Consider the following 17,569-nt stretch of genomic DNA (forward strand, 5'->3'; position numbering starts at 1 on the left):
TAGTGGAGACTCTGCTTCCGCCGATGGGTACTGAATCGAAAACATTCAAGCTTTCTTCCATCCACCGAAGCCGCTGTCTCTTTATTCGCTGACAATCGACTGTGGTATTCGCCGTTTTCAATGCGCAAAGAGCCATAATTGTTCCACATAACCTTTCTCTCGAAAACTCGACACATCGGATGTTGTCATCGTCCATGTGTGTGGGTTATGGATCTATGTATTGGTGCCAGGGCGCGGATGATGAGTGACTTATATAGTTTTGTATTTGTTCATTATGAGAGGACTTTACTTTCCAATTGGCTACTCAGTCGAAAGTAGCATCTGCTGGCAAGAATTGGGGTCGTAGGACTATACCCAACTCCTGTGTAAGATACGGTAGCCAACCTGTGTAAGGTCTAGGGCAAAGCTAAAAGATTTGAAGCGTCAGCGAAGCCATTCCGACATATTCGGTTTGAGGATTCGCTGAAGTTTATCAACAACAACTGTCTACAGAGATGTGGCTGCGAGCGGGCGTCATATAAGCCCTTTAGGATATTATGATTATTTTCAACATCTCTTCCGTTAAACCCAACCTTAATAGTACTTTAAATAACTCTATCGAAAATAACGAAGTTTAAGCAAATTAAAATGATACACGGTTCTGTATAAAGTATATGTAACGAGTAGACTATGCATAAATTTTGTTTTAATTTTTTCAAAAGTTCCATATAAGCCTTCAATACAAAAATGGTTCAAGAAACCCTCTCAATTTTCCACACTCTCAAACGGTAAATATGACTACTTTAATTTTAAATTAGGCATTCGATCACTTCGATTGCGATATGTCAATTAAGTTGATATAAAATATAAACAATAACAGTTATGGACTCCTAAATATATTACACACAAATGTGCGAGTATATACAGATACCACTCATAGGCACCTGAAGCCCATACTTTTGCACTCCGTAATCAGTCTATTAGTTGATATCGGGACTGCGTGCTGACAAGTCGATTGATTTCCAATTAGAAATTGTTTAAACGCGTGATAAAATAACATTTTTTTCTGTTTGCTTCTCTCTTTTTCATATATTTTGCATTAATTGTTGCCGAAATGCGTTATCTGCAGAAAAGGCATGAAAATGTTTGCTGCCTTTAATGAAATTTTATATGCAATAACCGCTTTATTTAGTCTGACAAATATTTTTCTGGCGTGTGGCGAAAAAGTGAGTGTGGTGGAGTTGACCACTTTGTGGACATTAAGCAATCAAAATGGCTGTAAGTGAAAGATTTCAAGAAAAATTAAAAAAACTTATCGAATCGGTTTGATTTTCGTGCCATGATTTCATATGTAAAATCACTTTTGTGATTTAATTTCACACCCTCTGTGATAACAATTTTGTTTACTTTTCCGGCAAGCCTTTATGATATACTATATGAAAATAAAGAACACGCTTGTAACATTTCCACAGAACTATAGTGATACAGTGTATCAATCGAAAAATATCTAACAATTTGGAATACTCAATATAATTTTTGGTGTTGAATCATGGAAATTTATATGTACATAAGTACAATGCACAATGGTGATTCTTCTAAAAACGGTTACAATTTCAGTTAGTTAAAGTGGTATACAAATAAATAACACGAAAAATCATATCATGACTTACGGGGTTATATCCCCATGTGGTCTCAACAAATGAAAGGCTTAGAGAAAAACAAACCACTGGCACTTCTTCCAAGAGACGGTGCTACGAAGAGGGTAAACTACAAAAAAAAGTTGAAAGTTACTCTCGGAAATAACGCGGAGTGGAGTGATCCCACGCTCGGTCTATTACTGAGAACAGAACTATCCAGTGGTACAGTGACGAGTCAAGTCAAGCGGCACTAAACGCCATCTCAGCTTTTGAAGTCAAATCGCTATTTGTGAAAGACTGTATAGGAAGGCTGAAACGCCTATCAGTTTCCAATCATGTACACCTGACTCACCTAGATGCCGGAGCAAAATTGGTAGTCGGGAATGAGCTGGCCGACAAACTAGCCCGCTCTTTGGAAGCTTCCAAGATGATGGGAGTACAATCATGCATTGTGGTGGACATCCATTCCATAAAGGAGTTACTTCACACCAAGAGAGAGTGAGGAGATAGTGGCACTGGCAGCAAACAAGAGGAATTCGTCAAGTTGCTTTACAAGGTTATAACCATAGCAAGGTTGAGAGATATAATCAACCTACTCCGCACTATACTGGCCACTACAGGCTCAAAAAACACTCTTGAGCAATTTGCCGGTTTTGCGACACTGAACCAGAAGCTCCAGAACACCTGATTGCCAAGCAATTTGTAGAAGCAGGTTCAAGGCATTTGGCTCCATCTACATTGACAGGGATCACATAACCTCCATCGCACTCAGTAAGCTTCTGCAATTGTTCAGACTGCTGGACCTCAGTGACCATATGTGATATAGGAGAAGGCACAGTAGACCATAGATCTTAATGCAAAACCTCAATTATTTTCTAGCTATCTATCTTCTATCCACTTGCAAGTAAAAACAAAGCGTTTTCTTTCAAACGGTGATTCATTTGAAAAACTTTGGATTTCCTTGATGCCGAGTCGATCCCTAGGAGGACCTCCGAAAAAGACTGTTTGGTGGAGAAGATTAAGCAGAAATAAAAATTGTCTTAAAATTATATAAACAAATATTATTTCAATAGATGAATACAGATAATGATCGAAAAGCGAGTCAAAACTTTTATTTTTGACAAAATGGCGGCTCACTAAAAAAAACTCGTTCTTTGAGTGAATAAATTTTTTTTTTTATGCAGTTCATTGAATTTATGCTCAAAAGAGCTTATTTCCTTCAACATTACCCAACAAATGTTTCAACAAAGATTATGTAAAAATTTCAAATCGTTCGGTGCAAGCGTTTCGGAGAAAGTTTCTTCCGGATTCTGAGAACGTTTCGATAAGTGTTTGAAATTTGAAAGTCGAGAGAGAATCTATGTTTAAAAGTGCGTTATATCTCATATTTTCGGAACTAGTATTTGCCGGATCAACTTCAAAAAGTATTGTATCTATGTCATATCCTTCCGTTTATGATAAATCATCGGTGTTATCAGTTTGTTTTATATACAGGCATGCCGTATATTTGTTAAGCAGCGTGATCAAAACTCAATAACATTAATCAATATCATCAAAGTGTAGAAAGTGGCTGGAACATTCAAGTGTGACGCTGATAAGATAAGAAAATTTTTGTTTGTTTGTACTATGTCAACATTGTGCTTAATTGAGTGGCTTTTGAACGCTAATAATCGTGCCATGGGAGTTTCGATAAGGCGACCTGTTTATAGCGAACATTTTTATGCGATTTTTTAGGGAATCACCGTAAATAAAGATTTACTAATTAAATGCCGGCGAAGGGAGCTTTCGCAGGTATTCGAAATTTTGGGTAATTAGTAATTAGCTTTTCGAAGTGGCATACCCTGGTAACTTCGTAATCCAGATATAAAAGTTCGGATCCTCGAATTTCAAGATACTGCCAAATGGCTATTACCTAACAGTTTTGAGCAGAAATATCAGTAGAAAGCAGATGTAATCAATGGACAACTCCGCAGCCTGAGTCTTAGCTGGCGCTACTGGAATTAAATCTATAAATTTAACTAAATTTTTAGTTAGCCTAACCTCCAGTAAGTCATTAGTTTGTTAATTACATCAACCGACGAAAACATCAAAAAAGCGCGAAAATTAATTTGGATGACCATAAAGTGAAGTGGTTCGAGATAGCAGATATTCTAAGGATATCAACAGAAGGTGTACTTCCTGTCTTTAACGTATATTGGGGTATGAGAAAGATCTGTGCAAAATGGGGGTTCGCGAGATCTTACTTTTGACTAAAAACCACGAAGAGTTCATGATTCGTAGCTGTTTTTGTAGATGCTTTTGCGTCGAAAAAATCCTGAAAAAGCGCATCACGGGACTGCCACGGTTGTGACGTCTGTACTTTGGGATGCGCGGGAGATACTTTTTCTGACTACCTTGAAAATGGAAGAACCGTAGCAGCGACTATTACAAAGCGTTCATGGGCTGGTTAAAGGATAAAATCGCATTCGACGAAAAAGATCTGACCACAGCGACGATTTTCTGTTCTCAGATCTCAAAATAATGTTCGCTGGGAAGAAATTTCATTAGTCATTAATCAGTTGCTTTTACATTTCAGGATTAGAGAAAAAGCATACATATATACATATACCTTTGAATGGATTTGAACCAAATGTCGAAGTAATTATGCCACTTTCATTAAAGTACCTCCTCCTTTTGAATGCATCAACTGCCTCTTCAGATGTCAGAGCTCTTAGTTAATATGTTCCTGTTCCGCAAAACAACCAAAATTAAATCATTGGATTTCACGTCGGCACTTTAAGGTGGAGTACTTATCAAATAGATGTGATTGCCGAAGAACCCCCGGAACTAGCAGGTTATAAGACTGGTTAAAACAGCGGTTGAGTTTTACCTCACCCGTCTTATAGCCTAGACTTTGCCCTTTCCGAATACCATTTGCTCTAATGGGCGCTCTCGTTAGCACAGAATAGCAATATAGCTTGATACATTGAAAACGAACAAATAAAATTTTATAATTTCTCAAAATAATACTTTGGAGAGTTTGAGATATAAGTCTCAACCCAATTAATTTCCTGATTTTACAGTAACGTTTGCTATTCGGTTTGCTATAATATCATACATTTTAGCCCTTCGATATATATGAATTCTTTTCATAAATGCAAGTAACTGCAAAGAACACATGTGGGAACTTTCCAGAATCTCTCTAACTCTCCGAAAAATTGAGGCCACTCAAATAGTTACTTGCTCGATAGTTTTAATGATGTTTCTTTGATTTGAAAGCAATAATATCATTCAAAAATTTCAAGACGAATTTTCAACCTAGAAATAATATACCTTTTAAGTCACTTTGTGCCTTTTGTAATACCTCTGCTTTTCTTTGAAGGTGTCTGAAGACACCAATGTTCAAAAGGAACTCGAAAAATACTTTCGGTACCAACAAACCTCTTAAAATATTTCTTTCAACAAAACCCTATTTCTTCGTATCTTAAACGCTAAAGTATTTACACGTTTAATAACAGTTATCTTTTGATTGGCAAGTGTTTCATTAATTAAGTATTTAATCACATAAAAAAAAACACTTAAGCGAATGTCATATCAAAGATAAAATCTGAGTAATATTGAACCAAAATTTGAAAATGAAACACCTTGCAACAGTATTTGCTATGATAAAAAAGCTTCTGAAGCGAAATTTCTTTAAGGGATTACATGGGTTTACGATTTTCAAAAATTCAAATTATTTTTTTTTTGTCTCTCACCTATAGAATATAGTCCTAAATTTTCGAGTTTATTCGAGTAATAGTTTCGGAGATACAGCCTCGAGAACTTAAGTGCTCTCTAGGCTTGCAAGATTTCTCAAGAACACTTCACCGATTTTAATGAAATTTTACACTAGTCTTTGAGATACAATTCTTAAAGACTTTGATGAAGGATTTTTTTTTTCAATTACAACTATTTGGAACCCATGTAACCCCTTAAACAAACCATCTTAGGAAGTCGTATATAGTTTGTACAAACTAATGATGTTGGAATCTGCTGAGATAAGTTGGAGGAAAATTTGATAAAAAAAAAACACTAGGCATTAAAGTAACTTAAGGAAGCTTAGAACGGGTTTTTCAAATTTTCTAAGTAAAAAAAACAAACCGGTTTGGGAAATCAATGAAGAATGGAACTCGATATTTTTTTTTTTTTTTTGCATAGCCAGCAACGGCAGGCTTGCAGAAGTCCAAATGCTGAACCCAATTTTCAACAGTTTTCAAGCATAAATCCATCGACACTTCTGCAATTCGATATTCGTATCAAGCTCATCAATCGTCGCTGGCTGGTTGGCATAGATCATAGACTTGACGTAGCCCTAGAAGAAATAGTCAAATTGCACGACCGAGGCGGCCAATTGGCTGGACCATTTCGTGAGATAACACGTTCATCAAACATGGTTTGCAATAAATCGACATTCGCTGTAGCGCCGCTATGCTGGTACCCACATATTGTTTAAGTCCATATCAACCAATTCGGGCCAAAAATATTCGGTTATCATTGAGCGGTAGCAATTTCCATTCACAGTAACGTGCCGGTCTCGATCATAACGGAAGAAGTAGGGCCTAATGACGCCGCCGGTCCATAGACCGCACTAAACCGTAATTTTTTGAGGATGCAATGATGACTCATGGAGTACATGTGGATTGTTGCCCTGACCAATAATATTTTGCTTATTGAGGCAACCATAAATGAGCCTCATCGCTGAAGATGTTTTTAGATGTAAATTCGGATGATTTTCAAGTTGTTGCTCAGCCCAATTCACGATATTCGCCACTTGATGCGCTAGCGGCAACAGTTATTCCATTAGACACTCAATTGTTGATCTGACAGGAGCGGTAGTAAATTTTAATAACTTCGACTAGTTGTTGCATCGTATATCTATTCAACCTATAAAATGGCAAACGTTACTGAAAAGAAATTTCAAAAGAGTGTGGAAAACATGGCGTCGCTTGCTATCCCTATCAGTCTTCTTTCGTAGCGTCCCTATTGTATATCAGTAACAAATAAAATAATTTCAAAACTTATTACTCTCCTTATTCACAGCAATAACGAAGACGGGACTCAAAATTCCCATAAGCGTTTACTCGGCGCTGAGCTCAGAATATGGCGATGTATTGCAGTCGAAAAACGATGTAAATCTGCGTTGGATCGCTTACGATAATTGGACTTTTACAAAGCATTTTAACGGTAATATAAGCCTCTCAATCCATGAACATCTAAATATATAATAATCCCATTAACCGATTAACCCCAGTCGAAGAAGAAGACTTTGCAAATGTGAACGCGATCAATCTGACGATCTACGGCATTGACACAGTGTCGACCATACGACTAAATGGCGTACATATTGGCAAAACGGACAATATGTTCATGCGTTACAATTTCGATGTGTTGCGTCTCTTAAAGCAAGAAAATATCTTAGAAATAGAAATTCAATCACCTATCTGGAGAGCCAAAGCACTGGTGAGCGAACAAGCGCCATGGACGAAAACGCCACCAGAATGTCCATCGAAGGCTTTTCGAGGCGAATGTCATCGGAATATGTTGCGTAAGATGCAGATGAGTTTTGGCAGTGATGTAGGACCAGCAGTGCCCTCGATGGGTATATGGTAGGTCAAAGGCACTCAAGTCGCTCTTTGAAATTTAAGTAAATAATATACTTTTTTGTAGGAAAACTATAGCTTTGGAGTATTATGAGGTCGCTATTTTGCGTGTAGTCGATATTGCGGTGGTGCCTAATACTACGCACTGGATCATGGATGTGCATGCATTCTTTGATACGAATTTATCGTATGACTTCTTTGGAAATATTACTTTATTTGCACCGTAAGTAAAAATAGTCCTAAGGCAAACTCGAACTGAGAAGATAAATCTTCAATATAGTCCCCCTTTTTTTGACTAAACAAAGTTAATGTTGAACCACTTATCCCCTTTAACTTCTGTTGGAATCATCAAACTAACGTCTAAAACAATTCTTGATTTACATTACAGCGACCTATTAGATGAAAACCCACATGAGGTGGGTCTAAAAACTATAAGTTATCAAGCGGCCAAAGTCACATTCGAAGTACCGGTGCCCAAGGTGAGCTTTGCAAGAACTTAACCTAAAATTAACCTTAAATAATCGCAAAAGTTGTATAACGGCACATATAGGAATCAGTCAAACTATGGTGGCCTAACGGCTATGGCGACCCGAATCTCTACCCAATATTTGTGTCCGCAAACTGTTGGGCTAAGACGGAAAAGCCGCAATTGATGGCAAAAACGATTTCAGAAAAATTAGTTTATATTGGTTTTAGAACTGTGGGATTAGTTGAGGATCCCGAAGAAGGTGGATAACTTTATAAAAGCAATATAAAATATATTTAAAAAAAAAAACAACGGTTTTACAGGGCAGGGTCGGACATTCTATTTCAAGGTCAATGATGTGCCAATTTTCATAAAGGGTGCGACATATCTACCAGTCGATATATTGCCCGAAAAATATGATGACGCTGAAGCTGGTGAGTCTAAAACTTTTAGTTAATATAGAGTACAACAGCAGATTGAGATTAGAAAGATTGCACGTATAGTATATTTTACGCGTTCTTTGTGACGTCAGTTTAGAGAGCCACTACCGATAGCTTATTGACAGTATCTTTGTCTTCTAACAATCATTTCTTGAAAAAAATTGCAAAATTTCTATTTTCTGAATAAAGTGGAATACATTTTGCGTTCGGCTCACGAGGCGAACATGAATATGATACGTGTCTGGGGCGGAGGTCTTTACGAGTCAAAAACCTTCTACGATACCGCAGACAAGTTGGGTTTGCTGGTTTGGCAGGATATGACTTTCACTAATTCCACATATCCAGCTTCTAACCTCTTCCTCGAGTAAGTAAAAAAATATAATTCCATACTAAAGTTAGAAGTTCTTATAAAACTTTTTTCAAATAGTTCAATTCGTGTTGAAGCATCGCAGAATGCCAAATTTCTCGCGTCACATCCTTCTTTAATATTAATAGTGACAAACGATGAGATTGAATTGTTTCTAGTGACGCATAAAAATGATTTTGGCTCAGCGCTAGAATACGAACGCTTAGAAAACGAGTACAAACAACTATTCATGGGCACAATTAAACCCGAGCTAAATGTCATTTCACGCAATTCCTTCGATCCGCGTCCTGGACCAATGATCTCAACACCATCGAAGGGTATTGAGGAGAACAAGAAAGATTTGCCACTCGACTTGCAGAGCATCAACTATGGCGATGGTTAGTTGTATATTTGTGGAAAGTAGAAAAGTCGGAAAATATTGTATTCTTTTCGTTTTTTTTCTAAACAGTGCACTTTTGGGAGGAAGATATCGATGGTTGCGATCCAGATATATACCCACGCGCACGCTTTGTCAGCGAATATGGTTTTCAGAGTATGCCGGCAATAACCTCGTGGAATCTGACTATGACGACAAATGACACTATTGCCGATTTGATAAAACATCGGCAGCATGACCCACTTGGTATGACGCCGATGTTGCAATTAATCGAACGCCATATACCGTTTCGTGCATCCAGCTGGGAACAGGACATCAACGACTTGGTCTACTTCAGTCAGCTTACACAAGCTATGGCCGTTAAAACAGGCACGGACCTATTTCGCAGTCAGAGTGTAAATCGTCGTACGATGGGTGCCTTATATTGGCATTTGAATGACGTATGGGTGGCTCCCACTTGGTCCAGCATTGACTACTACGGCAATTTTAAGGTATGTATGCTTTTTTTTTTTTTTAGACTGAAAAATTTTGCGGAAGAATCCAAGGAATATTCGTCTTCCTAATTGGCGAATTTATAACAGCGCGTCAATCGTTCTTCCTTTTCACTGTTGGGAACCAATTGGAGGTTCCACATACATATAGCCAAGTCCTTCTCCATCTGGTCTTTCCAACGGAATGGAAGGTTATTGTTCGTTAAGAGAAGATTTCTCTCATTCGAGGCTGGATTGATCTTATCATTTATATAACTTTCACTTTTCTTTCAGCTTCTTTACTATTGGTCCAAGGAATTCTTCGCTCCACTTTATATAGTCGCTTTGAATGATGCCAACAATGAGAGCATCAATATAACGTTGATCAGAGAAGAGTACACGGAATATTCTGATGCGCGCAAATATGTAGAGACGATAAATTTCTACTATTGGGATAAATTGATTAGCAGAAAATCGACTACTCGCGATGAAGTTTTGGTGAGTTCAAGTGCAAATCCAATGTTGTGCAACTAACCGATCATGCATTTGACATCTCTCGTGTTTCAGGAGACAAATTCGGCGCAGACGCGCTCTGTGCCGCTGGATGAAATCATATCTTCTCCATTTACTGTTAATAACTGCTTTTTAGAATTTACGCTGAGTAACACTAACGGAGATGTACTGGCGTCAACATTTTTCTTACCCACAAATATGAAGAACATTGTGGGCATAACTGATCCGGAAATAACGGTAAGTACTTCTATATATCATATGTTGTAATTAAATAAGACGAAGTCTTCACCTAAATTCAACGGATTTTAGAAAAAAATTTCGATAAATAAAAAGTATTCAGATTAAATAGCTACTGGTTTATATTTGTCGAGTTTAGAAGTGATTCAGAAAACCCGGAATTAGAGTAATTATTCAGACTAATACAATGCTCTCCTCCATCTCTATAATATTCCCCTTATTTTCGACTCTCTTCGAATCTTATGTTATAAAAAAAAATGTTAACTATTCTCGTTGGCTCTACACAGCACAGCAGGACGAGTTTAAACTAAATATTCCAGTTGTAGGTGGTGTATCTTCAGCAAAATAGATACCAGAATCGCCTTCCGACCATTAGATCAATGCAGTGTCTTGAAGCGGAGACTACAACAATTAAAGAAAAAAATCTTGTTCTGAGTAAGATATTGCTTACCATTTAAGTCTCTTAGCCTCGCTCTCTTTGATCTAAAACCCTATTTCAAGATAAATCTGCAAGAGATTCCAGAACACAGCAATACTTCTGGCAACTGTAAAGCAGATGAAGTAGTCAGATCAGGCACCACCCAATAAAGAGAGAATATGCCAAATACACCTCTCGTTACTTGTAGTTATTTAATCGGCAATCATGTCACAGATATAACTGAGTATGGACGGAGTCAATTTCTTTCTTGCTCAACAAGGGAACAAAAGTGGCATTAATGACATAGGAACTCTATTAAGTGTGCCAATCGTTCACTGTTTTATTGCAGATATGCCAGTAGATACCATAGAATGAATATTGTAGAAGCTGTCATGAGGTAGAAGAAGAATAAGAGACTATATATATAACATATTCTATATCGAACTGGCTTACTTCAGCAGGTGCACAGGATGGTTCAGGGAGGATATAATAAACTGAGTCGTTTTAGTCCCGGGAATTTCACAAAGGGGCTCCAAAAGACCTAGATGCATCGGCAAACATCCAGATTTCCAACCTGAAAGAGGTCACCGTATAGATTTCACCTAATATGGGTGTGCCGTTTATCGATGTGAAATTCGCTAGCTTGGCACTTTGTTAAATTTGGTTCAGAACAGAGAAATATTGCGAGAATTGAACGAAGTATGGTAGAAAATATGCACTGAGTTAAATATAAACTAGCTAGCAAGCTCCTAGTTATAACGTCATGATCTCAAGCTGGCTCCTGTCAGAGCAGTTATATTGCAGGCAGACGGCTCCTAGCGAAAGCTGACGTGTTTTCCCAATTATCTCCTTATGTTGGACTGCTGTATATGCATCCTAAGAAGTAGGTGAAGTAGGTAACTAAGTACCTTGTAGGTAGGTATAACGCGCTAGGAGTAGAGATTCCCGAATCAAAAATTCGAAATGAAGTACAAGCACTACTGTAAGAATCTGGGGTCCCCACAGTAAAATACACTGGAGTAGGTATCAATACTAAGGCCGCAGAGTCATCCTAAACAATTACTACACCTCTCGGACTTAGCAACTGAACTTTAACTGGTATCGCAAAGAACCAAACTGGTCTATGGCTGGTGGCTTATTGGCCTACCATATTAACCTAACCAAACCTAAAGATTAGCTGATTTTGACTGACTACTTGTGAAGGGCTAAAGGGCGAAAGGTCAATGAGAGCCTCATAAAACAAACAACATAAGAAGGGGTGGGTGTTTTTGACCTTCATCTCCTTAAAGCGAAGATTTTGTTAGCCTCTTGTTGATATCTACCTGAGCAGCTTTCCATTTTTGTTCCTAGTTCCAAAGTACTTTATGATCACTAAGTACATAAATGTTAAATGCTATTGATCTTAAACTTGGTACCCCTCGCTCTTACAAATATTTTTCAAATCTTTTAGGTAGAGATATCCTGGCGCTATTGCAATGAGGACGCGCTCTCGTTAAAACGCCAGATCGCTTACAGTCTCTTGGTCCGCATCAAATCGCCAGCACTGTACGTGTTCATACAAATCGTACATCCGCAAATCAAGAGATATAAACTCTCACATAACGGCTTCATACAAGCAGATCCCGTTAGAATCGTGCATTTGGAATATGAACATCCGTCGGAATGTATGAGCATCTCGAATGAGAATATAAAAGTACAAACCATGAACCAATATCTGTTGGCAGACGCGGCGAAAAAGGCGCAAAATGCAACGAGCGCACGAAGGCGGCGACGCCGAAAACTGGACTTGTGATAAGACGAAGTTGCGATAACTGCTGTTTAATGCATAAGATATATGTACATATATACATTTATATCTATTATATATCTAATATATGCAGGTATAGTGTTAAGTGTGTGCATTTGTTTGTACGTGTTTGTGATATATTGTATTTGAGATTTATTGACAGGTGTGTCTGTCTTAATATGACAAAACCTGTTTATATCAAATGTTGTAATTGTTATTGTAAGTTATAAAAATTGTAAATATATTTCGTTAAGTTATAAAGTACAGTGTCTGCAAATTAACGAAGCCTTCAATGCAATAATTTCAAGTGTTTTCTTAGCATCATTATCGTTTTTGGCGCCAACGGCCAACAAAAATGTATCCGTGACAACTGTTCTAAGTCTAAGTTACTTCAATTTTATCTGCGAGTTTGAAAAAAATGCCGATTGCACCTTCAACAGCTGTTTTAGTCCGACCATTTCTTTCAATTTCGCTCGCATATAAATGGAAGCTTTGCAAATCGTTTGCTCATAGTCATAATTTGACAGTTTAACGGTGCGGTAACGGTAGTTTTATACGTGTGTTCCAAAGAAAATAGTAGCAATATGATTTTAAAGAGGATAGCAGTCCTCCTTAGTTTCAGTTTGGCAAGTTTGTTCATTGGCGCGCACTCGGAACTGGTTGAATTTGTAGATCTCAATGCCAATTGGAGCATCACAAATCAAAATCTGAGTGAGTTCTTAAGTTCGCCGAAAATTTCCAAAAATCTTCAGCATGATTCACTTACAGTGGTAAGCAAAAGTAATATTCATCTGCCATCGGGCGTCTATAGTGCGCTATATGGCGAGGATGTTTTGAACTCCTACAATGACATCAATATGCGTTGGATAGCGCTGGATAACTGGACTTATACGCGAACATTTAAAGGTAAAAATTTCCTGAGAATGCATATTATCAAGCTCATACTACACGCTGCTAATGCCACATTACCAAGTTTCTGAAAGTGGGAACTCACAGCTCGAAATGTCTTGCTATAACCATCGCTATATTGCTCAGTTAATCAGATATTTCACTCAATTTTTATTCTACCTTCTTTCGCACAGTTGCTCGCAAGCACTTGCCGAAGCACCTTTGCAATTTGACTTTCCACGGCATCGACACCGTCGCCGAGATTCGCCTGAATAGCCATGTCTTAGGGCGCACCGACAACATGTTCGTACGCTATAGCTACGATATAACCAAATTGCTGAACGAAGACAATGTCATCGAAATACAGCTATTCTCACCGATACAGGCGGCAAAGAAACGTGCCGCAGATTTCGCTGTCAATGCGACCAACTACCCGCCGAATTGTCCCTCGGATCGCTATCATGGCGAATGCAATGTCAATATGCTGCGCAAGATGCAGTCCAGTTTTTCATGGGACTTTGCACCGGCGGTGCCTTCCATGGGAATTTGGTAAGTTCAAAGTGATTGTATGGATCTAAGGGACCTAAGCTTATTCTCAAACATAGGAAAGGGGTATACTTGGAATGCTACGATGTAGCGCTTATTCGAGATGTAGATGTGGCTATCAGCCGCACGAAAACACACTGGAAAGCAGATGTGTATGTGTACATGGATGTGGGCGGATCAGAGGACTTCTTTGCTGAGCTCAAGTTCTACGCTTTGTAAGTTCACAATTGAAAGCAGCATAAATTTTCGAACTATATATGTTATTTCGAATTTTAGTGGCCTCTTGGAGGAGCCAGTTATCATTAAGGACTACACAAAGCAACGCGTGTTGCGTAAGAATCCCGTTATAATGTTTTCACAAACTTTTCCCTTGGTAAGCTTAACAAATTGTCGTATACTTTATAATATTTCAAACTACTTGAATGTATAGAACTCTGTGATTGCTTGGTGGCCCAATGGCTTCGGCAGCCAAAATCTATACACTTTTAATTTTGTGCTCAACGCATGGCTAGGTAACGAAGGTCCAAACATAGATTCGCCAACAGTCTCGCAGAAATCAATTCGCATCGGTTTTCGTACAGTTGAACTTGTGGAACAAGAGCAAGCAAATCGTAAGAATTTTAAAAGAATTTTTCATTTTTTTTTTTCTAAAACAAAGAATAACTGCGCCTATGCTTTTCAGGTAACGGCTACACATTCTACTTTCGCATAAATGGCGAGGACATCTTTATAAAGGGCGCCAACTATATGCCAACGCATGTGTTGCCGGAGAAGATGCAAGAACCCGAACGACGTAAGTACTGTTTAATCACTGTCGAATGGTGAGTGATTTTAGGTAAAATTTTCGATACTATCAGGAATCTTTCGAATGGAGTTTATCAATCGAAAGCTTATGAACTTGATATCTGCTGACAGAGGTCAGATGATGAAGCAGTTGTGATTAGTGGTCAAACATTTTATTTTTTTATTTATTTATTTATTTTTTTTTTTTGATAGACCATGAGTAGCCTAACCCAAACAAGTTTTTAGGTTAAAAGCCCTTAAATCTTTAACAGCAGCTACCGAAAAATATGTACACAGCCTAACATGTCCATTTTCACACAGTCAAGCACCTACTTACTTCCGCCAGAGATGCCAATATGAATATGTTACGCATTTGGGGTGGTGGCATTTATGAATCCGATCTTTTCTACGAACTCGCTGACACATTAGGTTTACTCATCTGGCAAGATATGACCTTCGCAAGCGCCATGTATCCAGTTGATGCGGCCTTTCTGGACTCTGTCCGCACCGAAGTAGTGCAGAACGTACACCGCATCGCCTATCATCCTAGCTTAGTTGTGTTGGCCGCCAACAGTGAGAACGAATTGGCCTTGGCACAAAACCTATACGGCACTTTGGTTGAACAGAAACGCTTTGAGCATGAATACCGTACATTATATGTGCACAATGTGATCCAACAACTCAAATCAATGCAACATCCCGCACGCGTTACGCCGCTGTTGTCAACACCTTCGATTGGGAAACGTGGAGAGAAGTACAATTATATTGCACCGGATCCACAAAGCGCACAATATGGCGATGGTATGACTGTTAAGTTGTTTACGCAAAGCAACTAACTAATCTCTGTCTTCAAACTGTTTGCAGTCCACTTCTTCGTCGTCCACGAAAACGGTTGGAATGTCAATATCTACCCCACGCCACGCTTTGTCTCCGAGTATGGCTTCCAGAGTTTACCGCGTACGGAAGCTTGGAAGCGCAGCATGCGGTCCGAGGATAATTTAATGGATATAATGCGTCATCGTCAACATCACCCCATGGCCATGCTGCCGATTGTGAATTTGATACGTCCGAATTTACCGTTACCGCTGACGAAAGATGCGCGTTATACCGACGCACTGATTTATTTCAGTCAAATTGCACAAGCAATGGCCCTAAAAGTGGAAACCGAATGGTACCGCAGTCTACGCAATACCGAACATCGTACGATGGGCGCACTCTACTGGCAGCTAAATGATGTCTGGGTGGCACCCTCCTGGTCCGCAATTGATTTCTACGGCAACTATAAGGTACTTGTTTGAGTTTCGATATCAGCTTCGAGTTCGAGATCTTTTTCTTATTCACCACAGCTTGCTTACTATTGGTCTAAGCAATTCTTGGCGCCGATAACGATCATTGCTTTACCTGACACCAACAACAATGCTATTAATGTAACGATTGTTTGTGACCAATTGGAAGTAAGCAGCGAAACTGTGCATGTAACGGTACAACTTTTCAAATATGACAAGCTAACCGCGGTGAATTATACCAAAATCGATACAAACTTGGTAATATTTACAAATTTATTAAATAAAGCCCTATATAACCTCTTTTTATGGACCTTTAGAAGAGCAACAGCGCAACTAACATACAATCACTCGCCAAAAGCAAGATTTTCACCAATGATACGAACGAAAAGAACACCTTCTTGAAGTTTATACTACACAGGGGACCTGTTGAAATCTCGTCGACTTACTTCTTTCCAATGTCCTTTAATAGCGCTGAAGGCATCAGCGATCCTGAGCTGGCTGTGAGTGTTTCTTTTGATGTTATGTGTATGATTTAATTTTTATATGTCCTCTATGCCTTTCACAGTATGATTTACAATGGATGCACTGCATTGAAAAAGATCAGACCTACGAGAATGCCTACACTTTAAAGATCGGCGTTAAGCGTCCAGCTTTCTTCGTCTTCATTGATATTATTCATCCGAAGGTGGGAAAGTTTAAGCTATCACAGAACGGCTTTGTTCAAACCAGTCCCACCACGAAGGTGAATGTAATATTCAACGCGAAAGAATGCATCATTCTACAAAACTCGAATGTGATAATTAAAACAATGCATGAATTTATTTCCTAAATGTGGAGAAGTTATTGTAACTAATTAAAGTAAACAAATTTGTGAAGGAAAAAATAATAAGTACATACATACATGGTATAAAAAATTAAGAAATATTGTGTTTTAATAATATGTATATGTAGACGGAAGATATTACTTCTCCTTATTAATTGGTGTAGACACCGTTTGCGCGGCCATAGCCAAGTTTATAAGAACCCGCTGGTCGTTATGCCTTTTCACTGTTTGGCGCCAACTAAAGATTCCAAATATATCTAGGTCCTTCTACACCTGCCTCCAAACTCTCCTTATATGCGATGTTGAGGAGGCTTATCCCACGGTAGATTTCGCAGATTGTGGGGTCTCTCTGTTTGTGAATTGGACAGAGCACACTTAAATTCCACTGGAGAAGCGTCTTCCGTCTATCACAACATGATAAATCTGGTTGGTATCTTGATGAATTTGTCTTTGCTGGAATCTAGTACTAAAAATAACCAAATTTCGGGCCCGGCAAAGTCAATCAGCCTCAACACAATGGAGGCTAAATTTCTCAACTGTTGCACCAAAGATACCTTCCTTGCCTACCCTGGCGTTAAAGTCGCCAAGCAGTATTTTGATTACCTGGCATCTTTGGTCACATCTTATCTTATCGATTTTATCGATATGTTGAGGAACTTCGCTTTGGTAGGATTGTGACTGAACGTTTATTCACCGGGTATGCTAGTACTCGGCGACGGAGTCTCTCTCCTACCACGAATTTTACACCGAATTTGCGCTTTTTTATATGGCCACTGTAGTAAATACCCCAAGGACCTACTCACCTCAGTCCTTTTCCCCCTGCGGGTAGGGGGGACCCCTCCAGGTCGGGGGTGAAACCGAATATACCCGTGGTAAGGCATACCTGTCGGTGTTTTTGGGCTTGCCTTGAAATGTCAGCATAGTTCATGTCAGACA

At 38.8% G+C, this 17,569-nt stretch overlaps 2 protein-coding genes across 2 annotated transcripts; both read left to right on the forward strand.

Annotated features, from left to right (window-relative positions):
• The first annotated feature begins 981 nt into the window (after positions 1–981).
• LOC108977537 (beta-mannosidase-like) lies at positions 982–12,608 on the forward strand. Its single transcript, XM_018947252.1, has 13 exons — positions 982–1,257; positions 6,675–6,818; positions 6,886–7,240; positions 7,302–7,457; positions 7,623–7,713; positions 7,785–7,962; positions 8,024–8,134; positions 8,330–8,504; positions 8,568–8,884; positions 8,956–9,374; positions 9,648–9,851; positions 9,921–10,103; positions 11,972–12,608. The coding sequence occupies exons 1-13, from the start codon at positions 1,116–1,118 to the stop codon at positions 12,311–12,313; spliced, it is 2,817 nt and encodes a 938-aa protein (XP_018802797.1). The 5' UTR covers positions 982–1,115; the 3' UTR covers positions 12,314–12,608.
• A 148-nt stretch (positions 12,609–12,756) lies between these two features.
• LOC108977544 (beta-mannosidase-like) lies at positions 12,757–16,701 on the forward strand. Its single transcript, XM_018947262.1, has 12 exons — positions 12,757–13,018; positions 13,076–13,213; positions 13,390–13,744; positions 13,801–13,956; positions 14,018–14,114; positions 14,172–14,352; positions 14,424–14,534; positions 14,846–15,325; positions 15,389–15,810; positions 15,871–16,068; positions 16,128–16,310; positions 16,376–16,701. The coding sequence occupies exons 1-12, from the start codon at positions 12,892–12,894 to the stop codon at positions 16,637–16,639; spliced, it is 2,712 nt and encodes a 903-aa protein (XP_018802807.1). The 5' UTR covers positions 12,757–12,891; the 3' UTR covers positions 16,640–16,701.
• The last annotated feature ends 868 nt before the right edge of the window (positions 16,702–17,569 follow it).

This window comes from Bactrocera latifrons, unplaced genomic scaffold, assembly GCF_001853355.1.
Source record: "Bactrocera latifrons isolate USDA-ARS-PBARC rearing strain unplaced genomic scaffold, ASM185335v1 scaffold_91, whole genome shotgun sequence".
In the NCBI taxonomy this organism is placed as follows: domain Eukaryota; kingdom Metazoa; phylum Arthropoda; class Insecta; order Diptera; family Tephritidae; genus Bactrocera; species Bactrocera latifrons.